We start from the raw sequence: 25212 nt of genomic DNA, 5'->3' as shown, positions 1-25212 counted from the left end.
AACATCGTAGAATGTAAAAACTAATATTAACAAAATTTTAAAAAATAAATAAAAGGGAAGCAACATGGTGAAGTGAAAACCAGGGCACGCACACCACACACACACACACACAAAGATACAACTTTAATCTTGAATCTGTTGTTTTATATTCCTCAAAGTGTTCTCATCTCTCAGATGGCAGCAGAAAGGAAATGTGCCCCTGACACTTCTAGCTGCAGCTCATGACACAGATTCCTGCCATAGGATTTAAAATGGAAGTTCTAGCCCAAATCCTAAGGTGATAAAATTGATATCAAAGTGAGTCATGAGGCAGACCAAACTGGGGGGCTTGCAAAAAGCATCTGGAAGAGGATGCCTTAGAGAACTCTTAATTCTCCCACTGCCTCGAAGGATATAATAGGATCAAGAATCAAAGGATTTGGGAAAAAGTAATTTTGGACAGAGATTTTTGTGTCTATAAATCCTCCACCACACTTTGCCCTATAAAGAAGGTTTAGCTGGGTGCCGGCCCTCATTCAAGGCTGGTGAAAGGAACTTCAAAGGGACTCTGTAGACATGGAGGGCTTGACACGTGTCTCTGTAGTGTGGGGAACGCAAGAGCCTGACCTGGCCTGATGGGGCTATCTAGCTGATGATGAACCAAAGGAGACGTGGCTGTGTTAATATCAGATGGATTCCCAGATTTGGCAGGGGAAAAGACAGTGTTAAGTGTTTCTCGTGGACCAGAGATGTGTCACACAGCATCACTGAAGGACCTGACCATAGGACTGATTAGAGGTGTAAAGAGGCCTCAGGCAAGAGAAGTTAAAGAGTGTTGGCGTACTCCTTGGGGCTGTGTAAGCAGTAAGTGAAATGCAAAAGTGCAGGTGCAAAGGCCACATGAAGGGAATTACAGATGTGGCAGCTAATCTTCAACATGGTCTCCAGTGACCCTTGCCTCTGGGTGTCCTGGATAGTGCTCTCGCACATTGATCGGAATTGGTTTGTAAGACCAGAAGAATACAACAGACATTATGGCCTGTGACTTTCAAAGCTAGATAATTGAAGGCATAGCAGATTCTGTCTTCATCTCTCTAACTGCTCACTTAGGGGAAGCCAGCTGCTATGATGTTAGGACACTTAAGCTCCTTCATAGAGAGACCCAGGTGGAAAGGAGTCAATGTTCCAACTGTGTAAATAGCCATTTTGGAAATTAGTCCTCCAGCCCCAGTCAACTCCTAATGCACTCTCCTGGGAGACCCTGTCCTAGAACTGCATGAATAAGCCACTCCTGAATTCCTGATACATGCAAACCATGAGACATAATACACGATTACTGTTGCTTTATGCCATTTAAAGAAGAGTGACTTGTTCCACAGTAATAGATGACTAACACAGATTTTGTTATCAGGAATGGGGTGCTACTGTAACAAAAATCCTAAAAACTGACAAAATGTAGGAGTGACTTTGCCATCAAGGGGCAGGTGGATGCTGGACAGAACTCAAAGAAGATGCTTTTGAAAGATTCAAGAACATCAAAGATACTGTTAGCACAGGCCGGATGGCTTTTAAGAAGGCAATCTGTGAAAGATTAAAGAAAAGTAAAAAAAAAAAAAATGTTATTCAAAAAAGGGAATCCTTTTTATTTAGTGGCAGAAAGTTCATTAACACTGTTGTGTGTGGTAATGTAGAAAGTAGAAAATGTACCTGAAGAATTCAGTGGTACAGCTAGGGAGACTTCCAGGCTGGGTTCTGATCTTGTATCCCCTGTCTTAATCAATGACCCTATCATTCTTTTACTTCTTCAAGATGTAGATCTTGAATCCACCTTTAATCTCTCCTTTTCTCTCACTATTTGCAAAAGGTCAGTTTTCAAACCCTGTCAGTTCTACCTCTAAAGGTGTCTGTGAGTTTGCATCTTCCCTGTTTCCTGTCACTGTCCCCTTCAACCTCCGCTCTCCCTGGCCTGAATCATTTCACAAAATTGTATATTATATCTCCCTCTCCCTTTGATATCTCCTAAGTCCCCACCCTCCGAATCCATTTCGTCACACTACTTGTAGAGAGCTAGTTCTTTAAAATAGAAATCAAATCATTTTCTTTTCTCACTTAAAAGCCATCCCTATATTTCCCTTAAGGTAGCATTTCCCTTAAGATAGATTTAGTTTATTTTTATTTATTTATTTGTTTATTTGTTTGTTTGTTTATTTATTTATTTATTTATTTATCATTATACAATGTAGTTGATTTTTGTGTCCCTTTACCAATTCCTCCTTTTTCTTTTTTTGACAGTGCGTCGAAAGTCCTCCACAAACATGCCCCAAAGGCCATTGTAGTTACATTTCTCTGTCAGCTGGAGCTGTGTGCATCATGTGTACTCAAATTATATTACCCAGTATGCCCTGAACAGACTCTTTTGTTTTGTTTGCTTTTGCTCTCTGATGTTTTTGCACGCTATTCCTTTCCCCTTTTCTTCATCTGGAAAACTCCTAGTTGTTTTTAAAAGCCACTGTCATTTCCTCTGGGAAGTCTTACCTGAGGGCTGCCACCTTTTCTAATAGAACTCACACATTTCTCTACCATTTAATCCTCACATTTGGTAATAACTTTAATCTGATACCCATTGCCATGTCTTTCCATAGCCACATGTTGCATATCTGCTGCTTGGCATCGGTATGTGGCCCATGAAGGTGAAAGCCATGGCGTGGGTGGTGGAGACTGCACAGCTACTCCCAGATTCCTCCGCAGGGCTAATGAATTGATCCCCGTGCTGCTGGAAATAGTGGCTGCCAATGGCTGTTGCTTTTCTCTAGTTGGGAATGCCCTTGGCCTGGAGGAACTACCTCATTCAAGGTTACATCACTTTCTAAGGGCAGCCTAAGGCCAATGACTGGCCTGTGCAGGAATGCAGAGGTCCAGCCCTGTTGAATCAATTTGGGACACCTCTGCAGGCCACCCAAGCTCCAGAGCTCTTTATAGAGTCATCTGAGGCTGCATTGGTCACTACATTGCAGCTCAATTCAACTCTGCCCTCTGCTCAGTTCTGCCTTCTTTGTGTCCATGCGTGTCTGTCTCTTGAGAACACTCAAAAATTAACTTTCTCCACGCAATTCTTGGTCCTGGAGTCTGACTCCAGAGATTCCAGTCATATCATGCCTCCTCTGTTGTTTTTTTCCCTTAAATTCTATGCCAATGCCCAGCACAGTGGCTTATGCAGAGCCATATGTTCTTTACAGCTTTTGGAAAAAAAAGGATTTAGTCTTATAACATTAATGTTCATAATAATAATAGTATTAGAGTTACACTACATTATAAATTTAAAAAGATTTTGTTTAATTAAAATGTAGGGTAGTTTCATAAAGACTGAAGTAGCTAAGTTAAACAGATATATTATATATGCCTGGTAATTTTGTTCTTTATCTTTTGATCAAGATAAGATGTTCAATTGTCTAATAAGTATAAAAAAAGTTTGACATTTCAAGGAATAAAAAAAATGTCCTTTGCCAAATATGCAATTCCTTTTCAGTCTATATAACTACAAAAGGGAATATTAGAAATGTGGATAAAAATGTATGTAGAACTGCACATTGCAGTGTTATATGTATAATATTAAATTTAATAAAGAAAGAAAAACTACAAGTACTTTACTAATGGGGGAATTAATCACACAATTTTGGTTTATCCACAGAAAGCCAAATGTAAAATTTAATTCTTGGTTAATATCATTACATGGAAATTCTACTAGTTCTGAGTTATAAATGAATGCCTATTGAAAATTATTTAAAGTTCCATAATGAAAACGAAGTAAAAAAGTCAAATGATCTATCTAATACCCAGTGCTGTGAAGTACTGAATTTGTTCTGCATTAAAACTGTACTGATCTGGGCCAGCAGAACCCTAGGCCTGGGCTAAGTTGGGTTGCTCTGACCTGCAGTCTGCTCTTTGTCACACTTTTGTCCCTCCAGGGTTCAGGACTCAGTGATGAGGAAGCCTTTGGATTGAATGCAATGCCCCAGCAGCAGGGAGGGTCTGTATGCTCTTGGAAATCAAGCAGACATGTATCAGAGGCTGCCTAGGCTCACACAAAAATTCTGTAATATTTTCCTCTCTCTTATAATTTGTTTAGTCTAGGATTTAAACAAAATTTATGCTATGGATTGGTCAAAGAAAATCTAACTCAGAAGGAAGACCAATACATAAAAGGAAATAAAAGTCAGTCTCATTGGGGCAGGTGAGGAAGGCAGCTCTGGGGGTGTCCCAGAGTGCACAGTGTCACAGAGTGAACAGCACTGATTTCTTTGGTTATTATTGTTTGTTTGTGTGATTCTCTGCATTTCACATTATGATTAATTTGGTAAATACCTGTTCAATTAATTACTACCATATGTACACAAAGTAGGACTTTCCAGATGAATCAACAAAACAACAACAGAAAATGGATAAAGCAATCTACACTAGAGAGAAAACAGTCAGAGTTGATTTCATGAACATCAATTGATTTTCCTTTGAAGGAATCTATTAATCCAGGAGTTCATCTGGATTACAAATTGTTACAGTGGAAAAATGAGAGAATCACTAAAAAGTAGCAGCAGCGACAACAATCTAAAGAGTATGAACTATTGATTTAAAAAGAAAAGAAACTAGCACAAAAAAGTTCACTAGATACCCAGAAGAGTCAAGAACATAGATCATTTTCAAGTGATGGTGTCTAAAGATACCATGGGGATAAAGAGAGATAAACAATTCCCTCACTTTCATGTTTTTGTTACATGACCCAAATGTTTTCGGGATACCCAAGTGGTTGGTTGATATTTTTTTTTTTTCATTTAGAAATTTGGTAGGTGGTAGACCCACCTCAAAACTATAGTCAAGAAGGTCCTCTGTGTAAACTTTGTGCAACTGCTATTGAATATTCACAGCAAATCCCTGGTGAAACATTTCAACTGACTTCACCTGCCTTTGAGAAGTGAATACAGAGGCTATCAAAAGCCAGGGGCAGAATTTAATTGCTAATCTGTTAGCATACAAGTAGAAAATCTGGGAACACATTGCATATGTGATTAGAGCTTTGAGGCACCTCGGTTTGAAATGTAGAAAGTGAGAACTCTGGAAATGGCTTACCCTTTACTATTACTACCCAAGGCTATGAATTATATTCCTGGTTGCTGTGATGTGGCATGTTTTTGGCTTGTCATTTTATATTGCCCAGAAATAACTGGAAGTTGTTATTTCTCTTGGATAAAAATATGAGCTGATTCAAGAAGTCACACCAGCACATGGAAAAACTAATTTTTTCTCATTGTAATGATGGTAACATACAAAGTACTATTCATATGACCAAATCTTAGGTTGCAGAATTGATTTTTAAGTATTGTTTCTTGTGCTAGTGAAATCTATTCAATTCTAGCTGTTCCATCACACATGTGCGTTCCACTTTCCCCACCTTTCTTTCGGTTTTAGGAATTCTGATCCGGACATCTAATTAACCAGCTTACTACAAACTAAACACAGACAGGGAAGAAACACAAGTTTGCAAACCCTAAAAGTTATTTAAGTACCATATGCACAGAGTTTAGGATTAAGGATCAGTATATCTGGGTACAAGTTACACTTATTCTTAGCAAAATGAAACTCTCAGATTTAAAGTGAAAAGATATGTATCAGGAGGTTATTGTGGAGATGGAATAACCCACCCACACAAGACTATCATGAGTTAACATGTAAATGGATTGTAAATGAATATTAGTTTTTCAAAACACAAGAAATAGAAGAATTTTGAATTTATTTTAAATATAAAAGAAAATGGCTGTGGGAAATGTTTCTGTTATTCAAATCCCAAAGTTAGTGAATAACATATTTATTTATTATTTCAAAATCTAGAATATATGAATAGAATCTTCTATGCTTTTAAATGATAAAATTCTAAGAAATATCTCATAATAATAATCATTGAATGACTTTCTCTTTGGAAACATTTTCCAGCTTTCTGGTGGCTCCGTTTTTCCTTTAAAAAGCTATATATTTTGCGTTATTTTTCTTTCTTATTAATAATGAGGATCTTAGTGAGCACAGGCCAACATTTCTTTAAAAATCTACATGCTTTAAGGTTATTGCTGAGCTATGTCAAAATAAAATTGCCACATTCAAAAGCATTACAATCAAAGGCATTTTTTGTAAGACCATTACATGTTTGTTTGGATTTGTTCATTGTAAACCATATTAATTGAAAGTTTTTGATGTTTCAGAAGAAGTTGACTGAACTTTCTTTAAAAATTCTATGTGTGTCATTTTTCCTTTACTATGCTGACTATTTTCTTTCTTCAGGATATAAAAGCTAATAATATCATATGTGACTCTATGAAGTAGTATTTAATCTAGCCAATTTTATATTTTACCTTGAATTCTTTTCCCCTAAGGCTTCCGTTACAAGGATTATTTGAAGCTTCTTTTCATAAAAAAAAGACAGTGCTTTATCCCTCTATTTTGTTTTCAGTACTGGACAACATAACAGAAAATTACCAGCCTTGTTAAAAAATTCATCTGACAACCATTTAAGCAAAAATACAGTATATAATACCTGATAAAACAAAATAGAGTGATTGCTAAAATTTTGCATATAAATTGCATTTTAAATAATATTTTTAAATGATGTGATTTGGGCTGAGCCCGTGGCGCACTCGGGAGAGTGTGGCGCTGGGAGCGCTGCAACGCTCCTGCCGCAGGTTCGGATCCTATAGAGGAATGGCGGGTGTGCTCACTGGCTGAGTGCCGGTCACGAAAAAGACAAAAAAAAAAACAAAAACAAAAAAACCCATAAATGATGTGATTTGAATTCCAGAATCTACTTGCTGTTTTTTTCAATTTCAATGCCTACCATTAATAAACATATCACCAGTATAGTGAATTTAGTTTAACAATCAAATGTACAAGATATGTGAGTGCATTTAGACATAAAACCTGGCTTACATTGCAGTTATTATGGGAAACCCTTGGTGGTTTTTCTTTTCCTTCTTGGATCAGTTTTATTTTTATTTATATGCTACATAATCGGAACAAATGCAAATGAAATTTTACAGTTCCATAGCAGAATCAGTGTTAACATATACATGAAGTATAGCCTAATTTATTGCAAAGGGAGTACTGTGAGATGCTCCATTAGGAAATTAACTCAAACAAAGTAATTCCTGTTAATGTACCTCAGGAGTATTTATTACTTGTAGCAAAGATGTCAGTGTGTTTAACATGAAGTCTGTTCACTGGATAACTGCCTGAACCATAAAAACTCACATGTAGCACTTCTTTATGGGAGTTTGCAGAGTCTTTGAGAATCTAATGAAGCTAGCGACAGTCTTCCCAGAAATGTGGAAATGATGACATGCATACGTAATTTAAAATACAATTTCAGAGGTTTCAGGGACTCTTCTAAGTTCATTCATGAACTCCGGGTTAGGAATTCTTTTTCTAATCTCTCGTGGCTAAATCATCATAGATTAATGTCACACTCCTAGTAAGACTATCCTTGACATCTTTAATAAATAACTCTCCATCGAAATGATATTTTATTGGCCTTATAATTTTAATTTTTAAAATAAGTCCTCTTTTTCTAGAAGCAACAGTTAATAGTTGATTGTTGTTTGTAAAAGGTGCCTATTAGTCTCTGTTCTTATATCTTATAACTGTTCTCTTTTGAAACCCTTTCTCAGATCGTTCCACACCTCAAATCTCCTATCGCAGACATAGAAACCACCACATTTCACATGCGATAACAATAAATAAGGCTTCATTTGTGTTTATCTTGAGCAATATAATCTTAAAAATTAATAAATATAATTTATACTGAATAATAACTATGTGATTTCATAAGAACTTCATAATTATGAATTTGGTTTCATTCAACATTTAGCCATGCAGTTAAGAATTGTTCAAAAAAGACTTTTGGAAAATAACATAAAAGAATATATATATATGTGTGTATATATATATGTATGTATGTATGTGTACACATACACACATATATTTATATGTAATCTGATATTTTACATATATATGTATGATACATACTACCACACACACATACAGGTAAACATACATAAAAAGCCTGAGGTGGGTGAATGATTTAGAAACTGATGTTAGAAGCATATAAACCATACCATGCTCTGATGAACTAGCCACTGTTGTTTACTGCTTAGTAAAACTCTTCCTGGGCACTTTGAGTATTCAAATATCAATGGTATTTTGTTTCTTCTATGATAACATCTCAAACCAATTTATATTAGTTCTGAAACCAGGTGGTTAGCATGTGCATCTCTGTATAAAGCAGAGTGGGAGCACTGAAGGTCTGCGTGCTGTCCTGGCCCCGTCCTGCACTAGCAGTGACAACACAGGCAAGTTGGGATAGCCACGCGGAGTCCCAGTTTCCACATTTAGAAACCGTAGATAGCAGTAGCACTGCCTCCAAAGCTGTTGTGAGAAGTCCATGAACCGTGCCTTACAAGTCCATAATATGATGTCTGCCATGTGGTGTGCACTTCGTAAATAAATCATTGTTCTTTTAATTCTTGATATTATTACTAGGGTCAGAAAACAATTTTCTCCATAATTATCACCAGGCAAAAACCTCTGGGTCTTTCCTGAAGTTCATTTTCCTTTAGTCTCTGCTTTTACCAAATTTAGATATACATTCATAGAAATATCATGAGTGGCAATTTATGGTTCTTAGGTACACAATGGCCAAGATATAAACTGGTAATTTGAAGAATGATGTAGATCCCAAAGAGTGGAAAAAGGGAAAACAAGATACTATTTTTAGATGACTTAACCTTTAATAACATTCATTAAAAATAGCATGCTGTTAAAATTCTTATACAGTGTCATCACCCTCTTTTTTTCTCCACCTCAAAACACTTATGCGTTTTAGGGAAGACAATACTACTGACAAGAGAATGTCAGACCAGAAAAATGACTGTTTGCTTCTGTCATGCCAGAGGGGAAAAGAATAGTACGTGTGTAAGTGCCTCACTAAGTCGACCACTGAATAAACGGCTGTGTTTGGGAGGTCATATTGTGAAGTTTCTTCCGTCAAATAGCTTAGATCAACCATGGAAGTTTTGGAATTGCCCGTAAAAGCAGCTGAAATATCAGGTTGACTATGGCCTTGGAATCTTTTCTTTTTCAAAGTCATCTAGAAATAATCATAGACTCACAGAGCTACACATGCGCTTAAGGTTTTATTCTGGCCATTGTTTAGCAGCATTTAGACAGGATGTGTTCTGACCCATTTCTGGAAGGAGTTGGCCATCTCTGCCTGCCCCAGGCTCCTGCCCCTCCCTGAGCTGAAGGTCTCTCTCCCTCATCTACCACATCCCCATTTTAGTAGTCACATCAAAAGATCAGGGTTGTACTCAATCTGTGGTCAGAGCTACTGTTGCTACCTTGAACTGAAATAAGGTGTATCTGTCTTTTTCACCCTCTTGCAATTACAAATATTGAAGGTTGATCATTTATGCTGGTTTTGATGTCTTCCACCAAAGGGTTATTTTGTGATTCCAGTACGCAGTTTATTCTGATATGAATGACCATATGAGTGTTCCAAAATTCCTTTAGGTGGTTTAGGATCTATTCAAAGCTGCTCTGTCTGGCTGTGGTCCCAACTTGGCCAAACGATTGAAGGTCTCATCACTGTCGTTAGAATTCTCTGTATCACGAGACAACTAAAGGAGTTTCTTGGGTAGGGGCAGAGGCTGGACTTTAGACTAAATTAAAAACACATCCATGAAATGCTCTTGATGATGCTCTCAGTTATTCCACCCAGCAGAGTGCTAGACTGGCCTTGTCCCTTCAGTTAGTTACTTTATAAATAAAAGATATCGTTTTCCTTGTAATCTTGGTTTATAGTCATTTAATGAACATCTACACTTATAAGTATCTTTAGGAATAACAACAACAAAAAATCCTCTGAGGATTTAGTGTCTAGCTTGAAAAACCTCTCATGTAACAGCCGTATATTAGCTAATACAGGAGTATCTCAGGTTGCTGAAAATCAGGGGCAGAGTGGAATCACCGTGCTGCTCTGCAGTGAGTCAAAGCACTTTATGTGCAATCACTCAGCTGCTCATGGGTTGTGTGTGGAAGAATCTAGTATGAACTACATTATGAGACTGTTCCAAAGAACAAAACAGAATTTAGTAGAGAAATTGATGAGCTTTGTGATGTGAAGCGCTAAGCCTCTTTTTTTTTTTCTCCCTAATAATGTTTTTTTGACAGGGGATAATGTACGTTTTAATTTTTAAATTTTTGTGTGAAATACATCTCAGAAATAATATTTTAATGCTTGATTTTCAGCAAGATGTATACATAGAATTAATAAAAAATCGGAAGATTACTCATTGGTTTCATTCCAATAATAAATATAAAAGAAGAAATATTATTGAAAAACAGGCACTTAGAAACCCAGAGACCTTACACACAAAAGGAAAGCCAAATATTTGTAGTAGTCAGTCACCATTATAAATACATTTCACAGCAGCCAATCAAATGTAACATTAAATAATTCTGAAATGAAAGTAAGCATTCTGTAAAAAATGTAACATTATGGAGCAGAAGGTTAGTTCATTATAGATGAATGTGTTAAGTAGGGGTTCTTAAAATTTCATGTTTCTACCTAATATTAAAATTGAAATTTTAGTTCATGGTGAAAAGAACAGCTCTGTAGGATACCAGAGTTTTCTCTCTTCTCACAGTTATATGATTGTAGACAAAGTGCTTTGATTCACTGTAGAGCAATATACTGATATCACTCTGTCCGTGGTTTTCACCAACTTGAGTTGCTCCTGTGTTAATTAATACAGGGTTGTTACCTGAGAGATTTTTCAAGCTGGACACTAAATTCTGTTTTGCCATTATACGTCATCTATTCTCCAAGCTCCAAACTGAGAGGAAAAGTACCTGCTTCATCTCTCATAAAACAGACAAATTTTCCTTTCGAATATTCCAACCATAAAACTGATCCATGGTCCAAGAGTTATTTTCAAAATGTAGCAAAAAAAGGAGAACCCAGAAGAACAGCAGTACCAGCAACAATGAGACATAAAGTGCTCACACATGACGGAAACAATCCCTTCCCCACCCCTAAAAAAGCATATTTTTCAATCTACGCTCATCATTGGTCATTTTCTTGAAAGCATTTCCTAAAAATCAGTTGCCTTTGACCGTGGAGGGCTTCTTTCTGGATATTTTCAGGGCCTGCTGGAGAATCTTACTACATGATAGTTCAGTAGCTGGAGTCAGCTGCACGCCCAGTTGTCTAACTCTAGCTGTGGTACTGGTCAAGAATGGTGTGCCGTTTTGGGTTGTTTTGAAGTGGAATATTGTGTTTGGAGGCCCCGTTAACTGCTTAGTCATTCCTGCTGCTCACTGACTAATGAGTTGTGTTGTGGCACGATGAGGAGACTGTGACTGTACTCCTACAAGTCATGCCTGAACTGCTGGATACACATTCACATCCAGTTCTATTCAAAGTATGAAATGATCATTCACTAAAATACATGTGTTCCCAAGGAGAAAATATGGAAACAACTGGTAATTATTTTAAAGTAAAAGATGAACACGGAACAAATACCAGGGTAAAAAGAACTGCTCTGCAGGAAACCAGCAGATGCTTTAAAAAGCGAATTAAAGTATATACACCTTTAAGAAGTGAGCCCTACCCCTGTCCCTGATGTTAAAAAAGCCAATGCTCTAATGATTCTCAAAACCTTCAAGTTAAAACTGTTGAGAAGTTTTTAAAACAAATCTTTTCCTTAATAAGAATGTGATAAAATGAGGTCATCAGCTTATATATTTTAATTTAGCATTTCAACCTTCTTTCCCTAATATGAAAAAGAAGAGCACCATTTCATTGCAGTCTTTATTCTTTCACTGCATATATTATTCTTGACCCTGTTTTTTCAGTGTACCCCAAACAGCACTGTGCAGTGTCTTGTTGGTTCCTCCTGTTCCTGGTGTATCCAGTACTACCATGGTCCATCCAGCATTTCACTGCCTTTTCCTGATTACATACCTACCTTTCTTTGCTAGACTTGATGATGTTTAAAGACAAAGAATATGTTTTATTCTTCTCCGAGTCTTTTGCATCATTTATAGTACATAACATGTCGTAGGTGATCAATAAATGTTTATTTCATCAAAAAATGCTCTAGATATACATAATAAGAAATTTAATTTCTATGTAAATATTATAGTCTTGTATATTCGCAATTTAAATGATATATTTTTTATTCTTGCAATTGTAGCAAATCTACCATGTTTTAAATTCAGAGTATTTTGAGTCTTGCTTTGGACCTGCCTTTTATTTCAAAGTCAGGCAAATAAGCAATCCAAACTTGTTTCTCTGTGTTAAGCTAACATGGGAATTTAAAAAAATAATACGACACTATGATTTTCACTCAACTGGGAAAGGTTATTTTGGAACTGCTGTGACTTTAGATATTTGAAGAAGTAATTACTTCCTCCATAAATGTTACCTTTTAGAGTCAAATACTATTTTCCCATTGTAGTTTAAGTTTTACTTAAAGGAACATGTCTTTTATTCACAATTCACCATGCTGTATTATTCCATGGGCTAATTCTCCTTCTCGTTTGTTTTGATAGCATTGTAAAATCTATCAAGCATCATGATCACAATAATAGTAGTTTACATTTATTCAGTCCTTATTCTGTGCCAGTCACTTCACTAGACACTTCACATGTGCTATGTCATTTAATACAGAAAATTTATGGTGTGGGTGATTTTATGTACCTCTATCTCCATCTCTTTGTCTATCTTTCATGTATCTATTCATATCTATTGAATTCATTGATAGATCTATCATCTATCTATCTCTATTTGTCTATCATATATCTACATCAGTCTAATTTAATCTATCTCTATCATGTCTATCTTCATCACCATCATCATCATCATCTTCAGCCTCATTCATTATCTATCTATCTATCATAGAAGCTTAGAGAGACAATTTTCCAACTGGTAAGCAGTGTGGTCAGAATAACAATGTGGTGAAAGCCATCTCCAGATATTGCATTCTTGGTTCTTTGAAGATCTGAGTGTCCAGTAAGAAAATTTAATTACCATATCTTGCATAATTCTGTATCCATGACCCATTTTAGTGAACTATTTGTGTTACCATTTATAAAACAAACAAACAAAATACATTTCTAGGGTTGTACTTATTTAAAGACTATCAAGTTACCCCAGCTAAGACTCCAAGAGTATTTCTTCTATATTGAACGAATGAGATGTCAACTCTTACCTGATGATCGTCAACACTTACATGTCAAGACTGACTGTTATCAGTAACAACTTACCGTAGCCTTGGGTTTGGTTCCAGAACTGGCCACATGGATGGAAGATGGTAGGTCAGTGGACTCGGTGTTAGTAGACAAATTTACTGGTGTCTGATTTGCTGAAATAGTATCCGCTCCACTTTCTGATCCTGATTCCAGATCCTATTAAAAACAGATGCATTGATGTGAAGGACACAGGAATGCTCTCTACGTGCCCTTCTTGCTGCCACCAGCACCTTCCCACTTTGTCTTCTCCCAACACACACTGATACGCTAAAGAGTTGCTGACAACTGACATTGATATATCACCCATAATCATGCTTTATTTTGCAATAACATTTGACTCTTCAGAGGGTCTGCAAATACTTGGTAATTGAACAACTTAGTGTGAGTTGAAAGGGCCAGTAGCGAGAGCGGGCGAGGGCACTGCAGTAAAAGTGAGGCGGACGGAGCCCACAGACACACCTTTCTCACTGTATGGCTTTGACTAACTCCCTTCACGCCCCTCAGACACAAAGTGCTGTCCAGACTTCCTCACAAGTCCATGTGACTGTCACGTGAGAAGATGGTTCTCATTTCTCCTCACCTCAGTCTTTTCTATGTTCCCATTAGACCTCCATGGTGACACCTCCTCCAGGGGCCTGAGATAGTTTAGCTCAAGTGTCTATTTAGGTGAACTATACACTATCTAAGGGCAGGAATTATGCTTTGTCATGTGTGATTCAATTTCCTCATTTGAAAGTGGATATAGTAATCGCAGGCACTTGTAGTTTTATGAGGATTGAGTGAGATACATGCACATTGCATGTACTTGGCACTTAATTTTTATTAAATGTTAGCCATTACTATAAATACTGTTATTAATATCATTATGTCTTCTCAGTAACTACTACACATTATGAGGTCAAATCATGCCTGTCGAATGGATGCAATTACTCGGCACTCTCTGCACAGGCTGTGCATTTATCAAATGCCATCTTGGAGTTATAGGTGACCTGACTGCACAAAGGAAAGATGGAAGTGAGGAGAATGGGGTTGGGGGTGGGGTGGGGGGAGCAAATGCCACATATCACTCTACACTTTTAGCTTATTTAAATATCTCCAAATCTCCTCTTTCTACATCTCATCTTTACCATGGTCCACATTGTTGAGTGTCATCTGTCCTGCACCCCAGATCTCTGGTCTTATGCTTTATTTCTTAGCATGCTCTAGTCATGCTGGCGTTTGTCAGTTCCTCTAACACACCAAAATGGTTTCTATAGCAAGGACTATGCCCTTTCTTGTCCCCTGACCCAGTATTTCCCTTTCCTGGCTCCTTCTTGCAACTTAGGTCTCAGCTTGAGTATCACTAATTCACAGAAGCATCCATTGACATTTCATGCCAAAGCAGTTTCCTCCCTTCAATTTCCATGGCATGTTACCCTCTACTTTACAATCCTATCACCTTGTTTATCTACTACATCTATGTATGTATTTATCTATCCACCTACTCACCTACCTATCAACCTATTTATTCATCTCTCTTTATACTCCTTATCTGTCTGCCTCTATGAGAATCTATGCACCACGAGAGCAGGGACTTCACCTGTCTGATTTACTGATGTATCCCTAGATCTTAAAATAGTGCCTGGCCAAAGAACATAATCATTAAACATTGTTTCATAAAAAAGCAATGACTGACAAATATTAACATCTCTCCTTTCTTAGTGGTCACAACGAATGTAGTTTGGTAGTTTCTGCCACAAAATTATAAATCATCCACAGCATGGGAATGAAATTCTCTCCAATTAGAAGGGTGCAAAAGACATACACAACAGTAATAATGATATGAAAAATAAAACCATATTTTTTAAATGTGTGTGTATGTGTCTCTGTGTGTGTAAAATACATAATTCTAACCAAATTACTGATGCCTGGAGTGATTTCAGATCAAGGCCATGTATTCTTTCTTTCATAGAAAAGAAAAACAACATTTTACCTTAAGAAAAATACGATTCATTAAAATTTCAAATTGAATCAACATTAAATAGTCATAAATAGCAGGTAATTTGTAAACATCAAATGCACTGTTACATATAGCAGGTAATTTATAGGCCATTTATATTTGATATCTATGTATATCAAGAATCTTTTGCATTAATGTTGCCGTCTGTTTTTGATTTGATTAGGTACATAACAGGGTAATCTTGCATTTTTCTAACCATACAGTGGCTCCAAGTTAAAATAATAAAATTTTAAAAAACTACCAGTTACCGTGTTTTTACATTTTATAGGCAACACTTTCTAGGCATTTTATGCTTCAGGGTTCACCAGCCCTATGTGGGAGGTATTGTTATCATCACTTGAGAGGTGATGAAGTCAAGGTTTAAGGCAAGTAGCTTGATCAAAGTCACATTCCATGGCAGATCAGGCATTAAAACTCGGGTCTTTTTGACCCCAGAGTGCATCCTTTTAAAGTAACCACTGTGATGTTTTCCTGGGAGTCTAAGACACAGCTAAATAAGTGATGTAAGTAGGGCCACGGATGTGCAGTTTAGTACAAATCTTTATTGGTTTCTCTTTTTTCCTCTGTTCACTATGAGAAATAACACACAAGCTCTCTCTGGATCTCTCACATTCATTCCCTTGTTTACCTTTTCTCTGCTGCCATACATCCCAAACTAAGTGGTGAAAAAGCCCTGAATTATCATCACAACTGCCACCTAATAATTTCCCTGTGACCCACCATCGCTTTATGTAATTCATCCCACACACCATCTTTCTACAAGCCTCCATCATCAGTCACCCTGTCTCCACCTAAGCCAGGCAGCAGGAATGTAGAGAGGTATTGTGATTGTGGTAGGAAATCCGGTGTGATACATGCTACAGGAGAGGTGGGTCTCTAGTGAGCTGTTGGATTTATAGATCTGGAGACAAAAATGAAAGGGTCTCATTGGTGCCCCTCAATATGAAGATGGTAATGACAGGCATGGTAATTCCCAGGGAGAATATTGAAAGTCAGACAATAGTGAGAATTCAGTCTGCAATCTGCATAGAGGATTTAAGGGGCAAATGTAGAAAGAAGAACCATTGAAGTGTATGGAAATTAACTGCTGAAGAGTTGGAAGGAAAACAGGAGCCAGAAGCCATGGGAGGGGTGAAGTCAAGCAGAGGATGCTCAGTAGCGTCAAATGCTTTAGCCAAAGGCCAAGGAGTTTCTACTGGATTTGTCAGACAGGAGAGGGGTTGTGGAGAAATGATGGAGCAATAGAGGAGAATCAAATCAAGGAGGAAATACTAGGAGAAGAGGGAATTAAAGCTCGGCTCTTAAAGGAAGGAGTAAGATAGGGCAATACCTGAAAGAAGGTCAAGAGAAGACTTTGTTTTTGTTTTTAATTGTCTGCAATGAAAAGAACAATGACCCCTCTTACCCACCCACCTTTCTTCTCCCTACACACTCACACTGCAGGCTTAAGCAAAGGATGGGTTTATTTGATAGGTACATAATAGAGAAAACACAGAATGTGCATGCTCATGCTTAAAGAGGAAAAGGATAAGAGCAGTGGAGTCTGAACCTATGAGAGGCAATGAATAGTTGGTGCATCAAAGCCAGGAGGAGGGAGGGAATGAGGGCACAGGCAGTGAGATCAGCATTCGATGACAGGAGCAGCACATCTTTTCTTGACTTAGGAGGAAAGAAAGAAAGAAAAGAGGCACCTACAGCTATTGGTAGGTGTGATGCTGGGAAGGCTGTCAGTGTCTCCACTCTCCCTTTGAAGAGGAAGACAAGGGTATTTGCTAAGGACAGGTGCAAGGGCTGGGTAGAGATTTTGGGAGAATGGTAACATCTTTGAATAGGTGCCCTGGAATATGGGAGAAGATTCAGGGAGAGTGAGAAACACAGCAGAACAGTGCCAGAGGTCCAGTTAAAGGTGGTGAAGTGTTTCTGCCTACATGTTTCTTAAGCTTCCCTATGGCATGGATGAAATAACCCAAGGATACCCCTTGATTACACGTTGGCTGAAAAACAATTAGTAATGTGAACTTCAAAATAACTTGTTATTGGGGAGAAAATGCCCTGACTGTTAGACAAGGGGATTCCAGTTCTGGAAGTGGTATTGTGAATGAAAAATCTGCATCTTGGCTTTTCTCCCTCTGCTCCTGCCATATTCACCATGTGACACCCTGCGTTACTGTAGAGTTGTCACCACCAAGAACAAGGCCCTCACCAGGTGTGTTCCCTGGACTTTGGACTTCTCAGTCTCTGAAACTTATTAACTCTAGTATCCATTTTGTGCAGGATCTGCTACTACTAGGACATCAGGAAAACATTAAGGCTGGATCTACAAGAGGTTCTTTATTAAACTGCTATTTGAGACTTGTGTCCTCTGGTGTCAGCTTGATTTTAATCAAGGATGAAATAACAATAAATGCAATCAGAAGTCCCCGGGGTCCTGAGGTCGGGGGCCCAAGGCCCTCAGCCCTGCCTTCCCCAACCACAATCAGGCCAGCGAGGGAGCCAGCTGTGGGCCAGCCCTGCCCCTCCTTCCCCCCTCCCCCACCAACAGCATCTCAGAATGTACTTAGTGTACAAAATAAATAAATTAAATATTTTTGCATCTTAGGGAGACATATCAGAATGAGCATGGGCTTTGGAGTCTGACAGGTGTGGAAGTAAATCTCACCAGCTGTATGACCTTCAGTAAATTAATCATCCATTCTGAAGCTCAGGTTTCTTAGGGTTGTTGAGAGGATAAATGAAGTAACATGTGTAAAGATCAACACTCACGAAATGCTACCATATTCTCCATCCCCCACTCCTGCTCATCTTATGAGATTGGCTATCATTAGCCATTCCTAAGAGACTGGTGCACTGCACGTGCTTGGACAAAAGCAGGTTTTTGAACTGCGAAAGAGTAAACCAGATCCTGGGCTGGGCTGGATCCACCAAGGCATAGCCAACTTATAAGGCTCTCTGCAGACAGCTTCTTTTAAGTCTTTATCCTTATTTTCATTCTTTTTTCATGTTAAAGTCATTCTTAAAGACTTCAGCCTATGCTTGTATTGTCCTTTATACCCTTTATTATACGTAGAACTCACTCTGGTATTTTTTCATAGATGTTCTCAAACCTAGGGGTCACTTTTCACTGTTTGTCTTGTTCTTCCTGCAAAACTGTAAATTCACAATGGAGTGTGAGGGTGAGGCAGAGGCAGTTTCTCCTCTGAATCTGGGACAGTGCTCCTTGGTGGACAATCAAGGTCATAATCATGCCATTATAATCCTCTTATTCCATGGCACAATTATCAAAAGGAATGGAAAATGCCTGTGGAAGAATTTTGATATTGAGAGAATGTTAAAATTAGCTTTAAACACCAAGGAAAGAAATCAAGAACGAGAGATGACCAAGAAAAACATCGAAAAGGACTTTTGAGGGCTGCGGTGTGTCTTACTCATCTTTAGCTTGGTGCCTGGTGGGAGTGAGCACAGGTGGAAAGGGGCACTCTGCTAGGTCTGTGCAATACATCTTACAAATGTTTTTATTTACTCCTTCCAAGAAGCCATTAGATATGAAACAATGTCTTCTTTTTTTTTTTTACATGAACCTGCAGTTGAGAAATTAAATAATTTGCTTATGTTTCTAAATAGTCAGTTATAGAGCTGGCATTTGTCTTTTTCGTGACCGGCACTCAGCCAGTGAGTGCACCAGTTATTCCTATATAGGATCCGAACCCGCGGCGGGAGCGTCGCTGTGCTCCCAGCGCCGCACTCTCCTGAGTGCGCCACGGGCTCGGCCCTAGAGCTGGCATTTGAACCCAGATCTCCAGAGTCCAAAGTTCATAATGTGTCCACTGTATTATTTTGCCTATTCCATATAGATCTCTATTTACAGGGGCAGTAGCTGTGGTATCATGAGATAGTGCGTGTAATATAAAATCTAGTTTATAATTCAAATGGAGGCAGAAGATGTGGATGTAGACAAATCCTAAAATCATCTCCCATGTTAACTCTGGCTTTTGTTTTGCCTTTACTGTCCAACAAAGAACCATGTCTAGCAGGTTACGGTTATCCTGCTTTCCAAGATGAAGACGACATGGTATTTAGCAGAAATCTAGGCTCTGTCCATCCCCTAAATACATGTGGATTGAGGAAAGTTGAATGTAGAGGGAGAAGGAGAGAGATTTAAAATACAGAAGATTAACTCTTGATTAACAAGTCACACCAAGAGTCTTTAAAGAGAAAGTTTATCCCATGTCTACGTTAATGGAAAAGGAGTAAGTAGTACCTCCTATTGAAAAACATGGTCATTGCCGCCTTTAAAAGCATTGACAAAATAAGAACAACATTTCTACACCCTCTTCATATGTAAACAAAATGACAATAGCCCTTGTTGGCCTTCAGGTGAGTACTTTGATCGCATTTACTCCATTTGGACGCCTGTTCTACTTGCTAAAACTAAAGTATGTGCAAGACACCATGGCAGTGGCAGGGGGCAAACCATTGACTCTGGGAAGATAGAAGGAGATTTAAGGGAGACTCACTATAAAGAAAATATTTGCAATGAATCCAGAATGACAAGAAAAAATTATGCAGAAGGTTACAAACCAAAACAAAAATTTCATTTCTTCTGGTTTTATAGGTTGATGTATTTAATTGCATATTTATTCATTCTTAACTTTTTTTTTTTCCTTTTTTTTTGCCAAAGCTGTCAGAGCTCCCTTACCGTCAGCTAGAGAAGGCTGTGTGGTAAGGCAATCAAACGAAATGGCTCTGGATTGAGGCTGGCCAGGTCTGAATGCCAGCCCTGGCACATGCAATAACTTCCTCCTTTTTGCCTTTCACTCATCTGAAAAGTGGTATGAAGAATAAAAACATTAACATATGCAGAGCACTTAGAATAGTGCCTAGCATATGCCAAAGTTTGTTCTTAATCTGTTTCTTTTCTTTGAAATATTCTACTCCGCAGTCAGATTGATTCTCGAATCACTTCAGAATCAATGGCAAAACTATACTAAACAAACAATTTGATACAGAATAGTTCTATTTGAGTAGGTGCTTAAATTTATATATACAATTTTCCACTTTTGATCTCAGGTAAACACGGAAGTTTTTTTTTTTTTTTTAAAAGATGACCGGTAAGGGGATCTTAACCCTTGACTTGGTGTTATCAGCACCACGCTCTCCCAAGTGAGCCACAGGCCAGCCTTAAACACAAAGTTTTTGATTCAACATGCTTAATATTGCATAACACAAATAATAGATGAATTAAAAAGGAATTCGTGGCTTAGTTATAAGTAACCTCTACAATCACATTTGCTAGATCTGCACAAGCTAAGCCATTTATGATGCTAATATTAAATACATAAAATGTATAGTCAATACTGGAATCTGTCTCTTGGAAATTTTATTTTTTGAGTGTTAGAATCTCAGAGGAGTGTCTGCCATATAAAATTAATACAGAGTAGAATGAAATTCTCACCTCTGTTCTATTCATTGTATTTCACTGGGTGCATTTCAGAGTTTTTTCTAGTTAACCGTATCTAAATTCTTTCTTGAAGTATATGCAGGATTAGTTCAACTAGCATCCATCCATCCATGCAACAAACATGTTTAAGCATCTTCTACATGCAGGGCAAATTTCTGGGACACTGGAATTAAATTACGAAACAAGGTAACACAATGCTTGCTAATAGAGTTTATATCATATCAGAGAAGACCGGCAATTAGGGAAACAACTATGACAAAGAGGATTTGATTACTTGGAAGCATAATTTCCCAAGGTGACTCTTCTTCCTGTTTAATGATGAACATTTTCTTTCGTGTCACCCATTTCTCTATGGACTCTCTGCATGAAGCATAGAAGTATTTGTGTGATCTTTACCAGAGTCTAGATTAGGGTCATATATTGGTAGATGCCATTATCAAATATTCATGGGAAGAGAAATGGAAATTGGAAAGCTCACAGGGACATGCCGCCGCAGATTCGTTGGTGTGCTGGATGGAGAGGAGCTGGTGCTGAGAGCGTTTGCAATGTCCTGATCAAGTTGGTCCAGTTTCATAATTAGCAGCACCATGGAGTCCAGCCGTGTCCTGTCTCGATCTTCTCTTATTTCCTGAGGAACAGAACATGTTGTTACTGAATTTGAAAGGCTATTTCTTGGAAAGAATAAAAAGTTCCCTGTTCTTCAGTGTGACAAAAAGGACACTGGATAATAGGCTGTCTTCTACTTAAGGGGGAAGAGAAGTTCTATTCTGTGTCATCAATGGGCTCTTCATTGGGAAGATGCTGACCTAGTGCCAAGAAAGCGTTTTACATGCACAGCACATGTACATCTTATGGAGCAAACGCAGTGAAAAAGCAGCATGACACCAATGAGTACTGATGTGCACTTCCTACTTTCCAATATGTTCTTGGGAAAAGTTACATATTACTCTTTCTTTTTCAGAGTACAAGTTTATTATTTATAAGACACTAATAATTGCTTGTGGTTAAACATTTAAAGATGTGTAGGAGAGAATTTTTGGAAGAATATTTCCGAGTATACGAAAAAAATGGGAATGAATCAGGCAAGCCAAGTTCTGTGCTTGTGCAGTGGGCAGTTTTCCCTGCAGGGGGTCATTTACTCACAGCTGCTTCAAACTATGTGATTGCTGATACTCCTTTTCGAGTTTCTTTTTCTTTCAAACACCTTTGAGAAAAGCTCCCACAGCAATGCATATTTTTGTAAATGACTGTGGCTACTGATTCTGAATTCTCTATAACGTATCCATATATTGGTGGAAATACTTTTGCTTATAGGACTAGCTAAAGCTTCTCGTTGGCCATACAGAGTTACTTGGGCATGATTCTCTACTGTGGTGTGTTCAAATAAGTCAACTAGTATTAGGAATCTTTCAAATGCCCTGCGTTGCACAGGGTTTCAGAGTTGGGTAGGGTATTGGGCGTAGAAAAAAAGATCATGGAAAACACAGTTAGGTTATTTGGAAGTAAAATACATTAAAGGATGTAACGGACCCAGGGCCAGCCCTTTTGAAGCAAGTTATCATTTGTGACTCGTGTTGCTATCCTCTCATCTGTCTGAGATATTTACGCGGGTGAAATCAGCTTTAAAAGGACCACCAGTGGCCCACCTCAAAGGGAAGATGTGTCATGACAGAAAGGTAGCAGGTTGGGGGCTTCACTTCACTTGTGGTATTAGTAAAGGGATGAAAGTAATGACTGCCTAAATCAGACCTTTTCTTTTGTTTTTTGGCATTTCTTTTAATCCTTCTAAATTCCATAGCCACCATTAAGAGGCACCCCCAAGAAAAAGGACTATTTCGTGAGTTAATCTAATTTTGTAGGGGTCTCTATACCTTAAACAGCTAGAATATTAATTCTAATATTAATATGATGAGGTATTATCTTTCAGATGTGAAATAATTGGTTAACTCAAGTAAGTTGGTCAGAGAATCAATTAATTAAACTAACATTGGATAATTTCTTGAGTAAACTGAACTTGTGCTTGGTTTAACAGATTAATGCAAATTGAAAGAGCTAGTCCTGTTTTCACAAAGACAGATGTTTTAATTTTGAGAATAAGTTTTTTTGAGATGTGCTAATTTCTTCAGAATACTATGCCATTATTATGACTTCAATTTCCTCCCATTGTCCCTGCTGTCTAAAACATTTAATGAGGCTCTGAAAGTGAATTACAAACTTCTGCCATCATAAAGTTTTATTGCCTTAGAAGGTATTTGCAAACGAACAGACCTGAACCTTACCTCATCATATCCCTCAATGCTACAGAACTTTGTTACATTCAAAGGAGTGTTATTTATAGTAAAATCTTGCTTAAAACTTAATATAGAGTCCCAGAAATATTCAAGATTATTCAGGTTAATCCCCTTCTAAATATTCCAGAAAATGGAAAAATTTTACTGAATAGTAATTAAATCCCCTTAACTATTCTTCCAATTTGTCTGCTTATATAATTTCCTACTCTTTTAAATCAATAGGAACCATTGAAATAACATCTCCCAAAGTCTTAGAAAATATATCTTAATATTCTCCAGCTAAGTTAATGTTGGATAAAGCAGTATATCCTGCAGCTATGCTAGACCTATCAGCAGTAGTCTCAGAAACAATTTGTCTTTGAATTAACTGGATACTGACATTGTGCTTTAAAAACATTTTCACATCCATGGGCTGAGCTTCAAATTATTTCATATGATCTGCCAAAAGGAACAAAACCAAATAGGCTTGCTCTACAATTTTCCTTTCTGGATGCTTCCTTATTCACTACACATTGCATTCAGCCTGAAGGGTCAAATATACAGACCAGTGTCACATGTTACCCAGTCATAAAACTTCACAAAATAGAGTCAGTACAAATCTGAGTCTTTGGATAAATATTATTGTCCTTGTTTTTAAATCCTAAGTATTAATATTTCAAAAGTTATAACCTTTCATATGTCCATGGCTACACTCCAGCAAATAGCTCATGCCTGCAAACAGAGCAGCATATTTGCAGATCTTGGCTAGGTTGACTTCTACAGTGGAGCCTTAATTTCATGCTGTCACTGTAGTCCATGAAGAGGAACTTTTTAATAGGCAAAGCTGCCTGTTAAAGAAGTTGGTATTTCAGTAACTTTACCCCTTTAAATCAAGACCAAGGCGCTAAATCCTCCCATCTTCCCTTCCTTACTTCCTTCAGTCCCAGCTGTTTTGGGCTAAGTACTATTAAAGAGACTAAATATCTATTAGTGAACAAGAAAGATAAAAATCCTTGTTTTCCTGAATGTTATAGTCAACCATGGGAAGATAGACAAAGACAGTCAACAGATTCATAAGATAGTTTTATTTTTGTAATTATTTTTTAAGTTTTATATGTATTTTTATTTATCATTATACAATGTAATTGATTTTTGTGGCCCCTTGCCAATTCCACCCTTTCCTCCCCCACTCCCTTTCCCACTCCCCCACCACCTCAGAAGATAGTTTTAAACGGGAGCAAGTGTAAGAAGAAAATAGGGAGATAAAGAGATGTGCGGGGACTGCAGGGGTAGCGTCCCACTTTAGACAGGGTGGGCAGGGAAGAGCTTTCTGTGAAAGTGAGAGTTAAACCATGAAGTGGGGGGGATGCAATGCAGGAGACATGAAGGAGGAAAGGTGAGGGGGAGGCAGTGCTCGTGCACAGTAAGGCTGGAGAGAAATAGAAGCCACATCATTCTGGGTTTTGAAAGTCACTGTAAAGAGGTAAATCTTAGTCTTTGTACAATGGCAGGATATAAGTGAATGAATGATTTATTAGGTTTTATCAACTTCTGGATTTCTTAATACATACTAGCAATCAAGCATTTTTGAAACCTCATCATACTTTACGTCCACCAATGCCACATGACTGATACATGCTTATTTATCCTGAGATTATCCTTCTAGTCCTAGTTCTATTATGTTGAAGTCTGAATTGGAGACTTATTACAGCGAATATAAAGAAATAACAGGCAGTTTTGTGACAAAGTCCTATATATTTTGAGATCAAAGTGGAAAATAAGAGGGCACTGTTTAGGGAAATGCACTTATTTGTTAGGAGTAGGGAGTGGGTGGGCAGTGGTATGTTGGTATATGTTTAGCAAGGGGATCTCCAAAGAAAAAACAAGTTCTGATTTGTAACATTTGCTGATTTCTGTGATATAAATACTCCCCTGGCCGATTTCAAGCTACCAAGCAGACATTATTGAACACAGCATTCAATAGTGTGCACAATCAGCTCTTGTGAGCTGGTGGGAGCTGGTGTATGGTTGCTTCAAAACATGCTGGGGGTGGGCACCAGTAGAATGGAAAATTGTTCATGGAATTTGACTTGAGTAGAAACATTGATCGTTAAATCAATAGTTGTAATTATGACTTAGTTGACATAGTAACATATTGA

General features: G+C 37.8%; 1 protein-coding gene across 1 annotated transcript in view; it reads right to left on the bottom strand.

The window, feature by feature from the left end:
- DLC1 (DLC1 Rho GTPase activating protein) overlaps window positions 1-25212 on the bottom strand; it is a 356326-nt gene that overhangs the window by 253140 nt on the left and 77974 nt on the right. Inside the window, exons 2-3 of the mRNA XM_063076558.1 lie at window positions 21262-21411; window positions 13342-13482 (exon numbers count right to left, since the gene is read on the bottom strand). Coding sequence (XP_062932628.1) covers window positions 13342-13482; window positions 21262-21411 — 291 coding nt within the window. The remainder of the gene's footprint in view (window positions 1-13341; window positions 13483-21261; window positions 21412-25212) is intronic.

This window comes from Cynocephalus volans, chromosome 13 (assembly GCF_027409185.1).
Source record: "Cynocephalus volans isolate mCynVol1 chromosome 13, mCynVol1.pri, whole genome shotgun sequence".
Taxonomy (NCBI): Eukaryota; Metazoa; Chordata; class Mammalia; order Dermoptera; family Cynocephalidae; genus Cynocephalus; species Cynocephalus volans.
The sequence above is the reverse complement of the archived record's forward strand: the minus strand, read 5'-3'. Positions and strand labels throughout refer to the sequence as shown.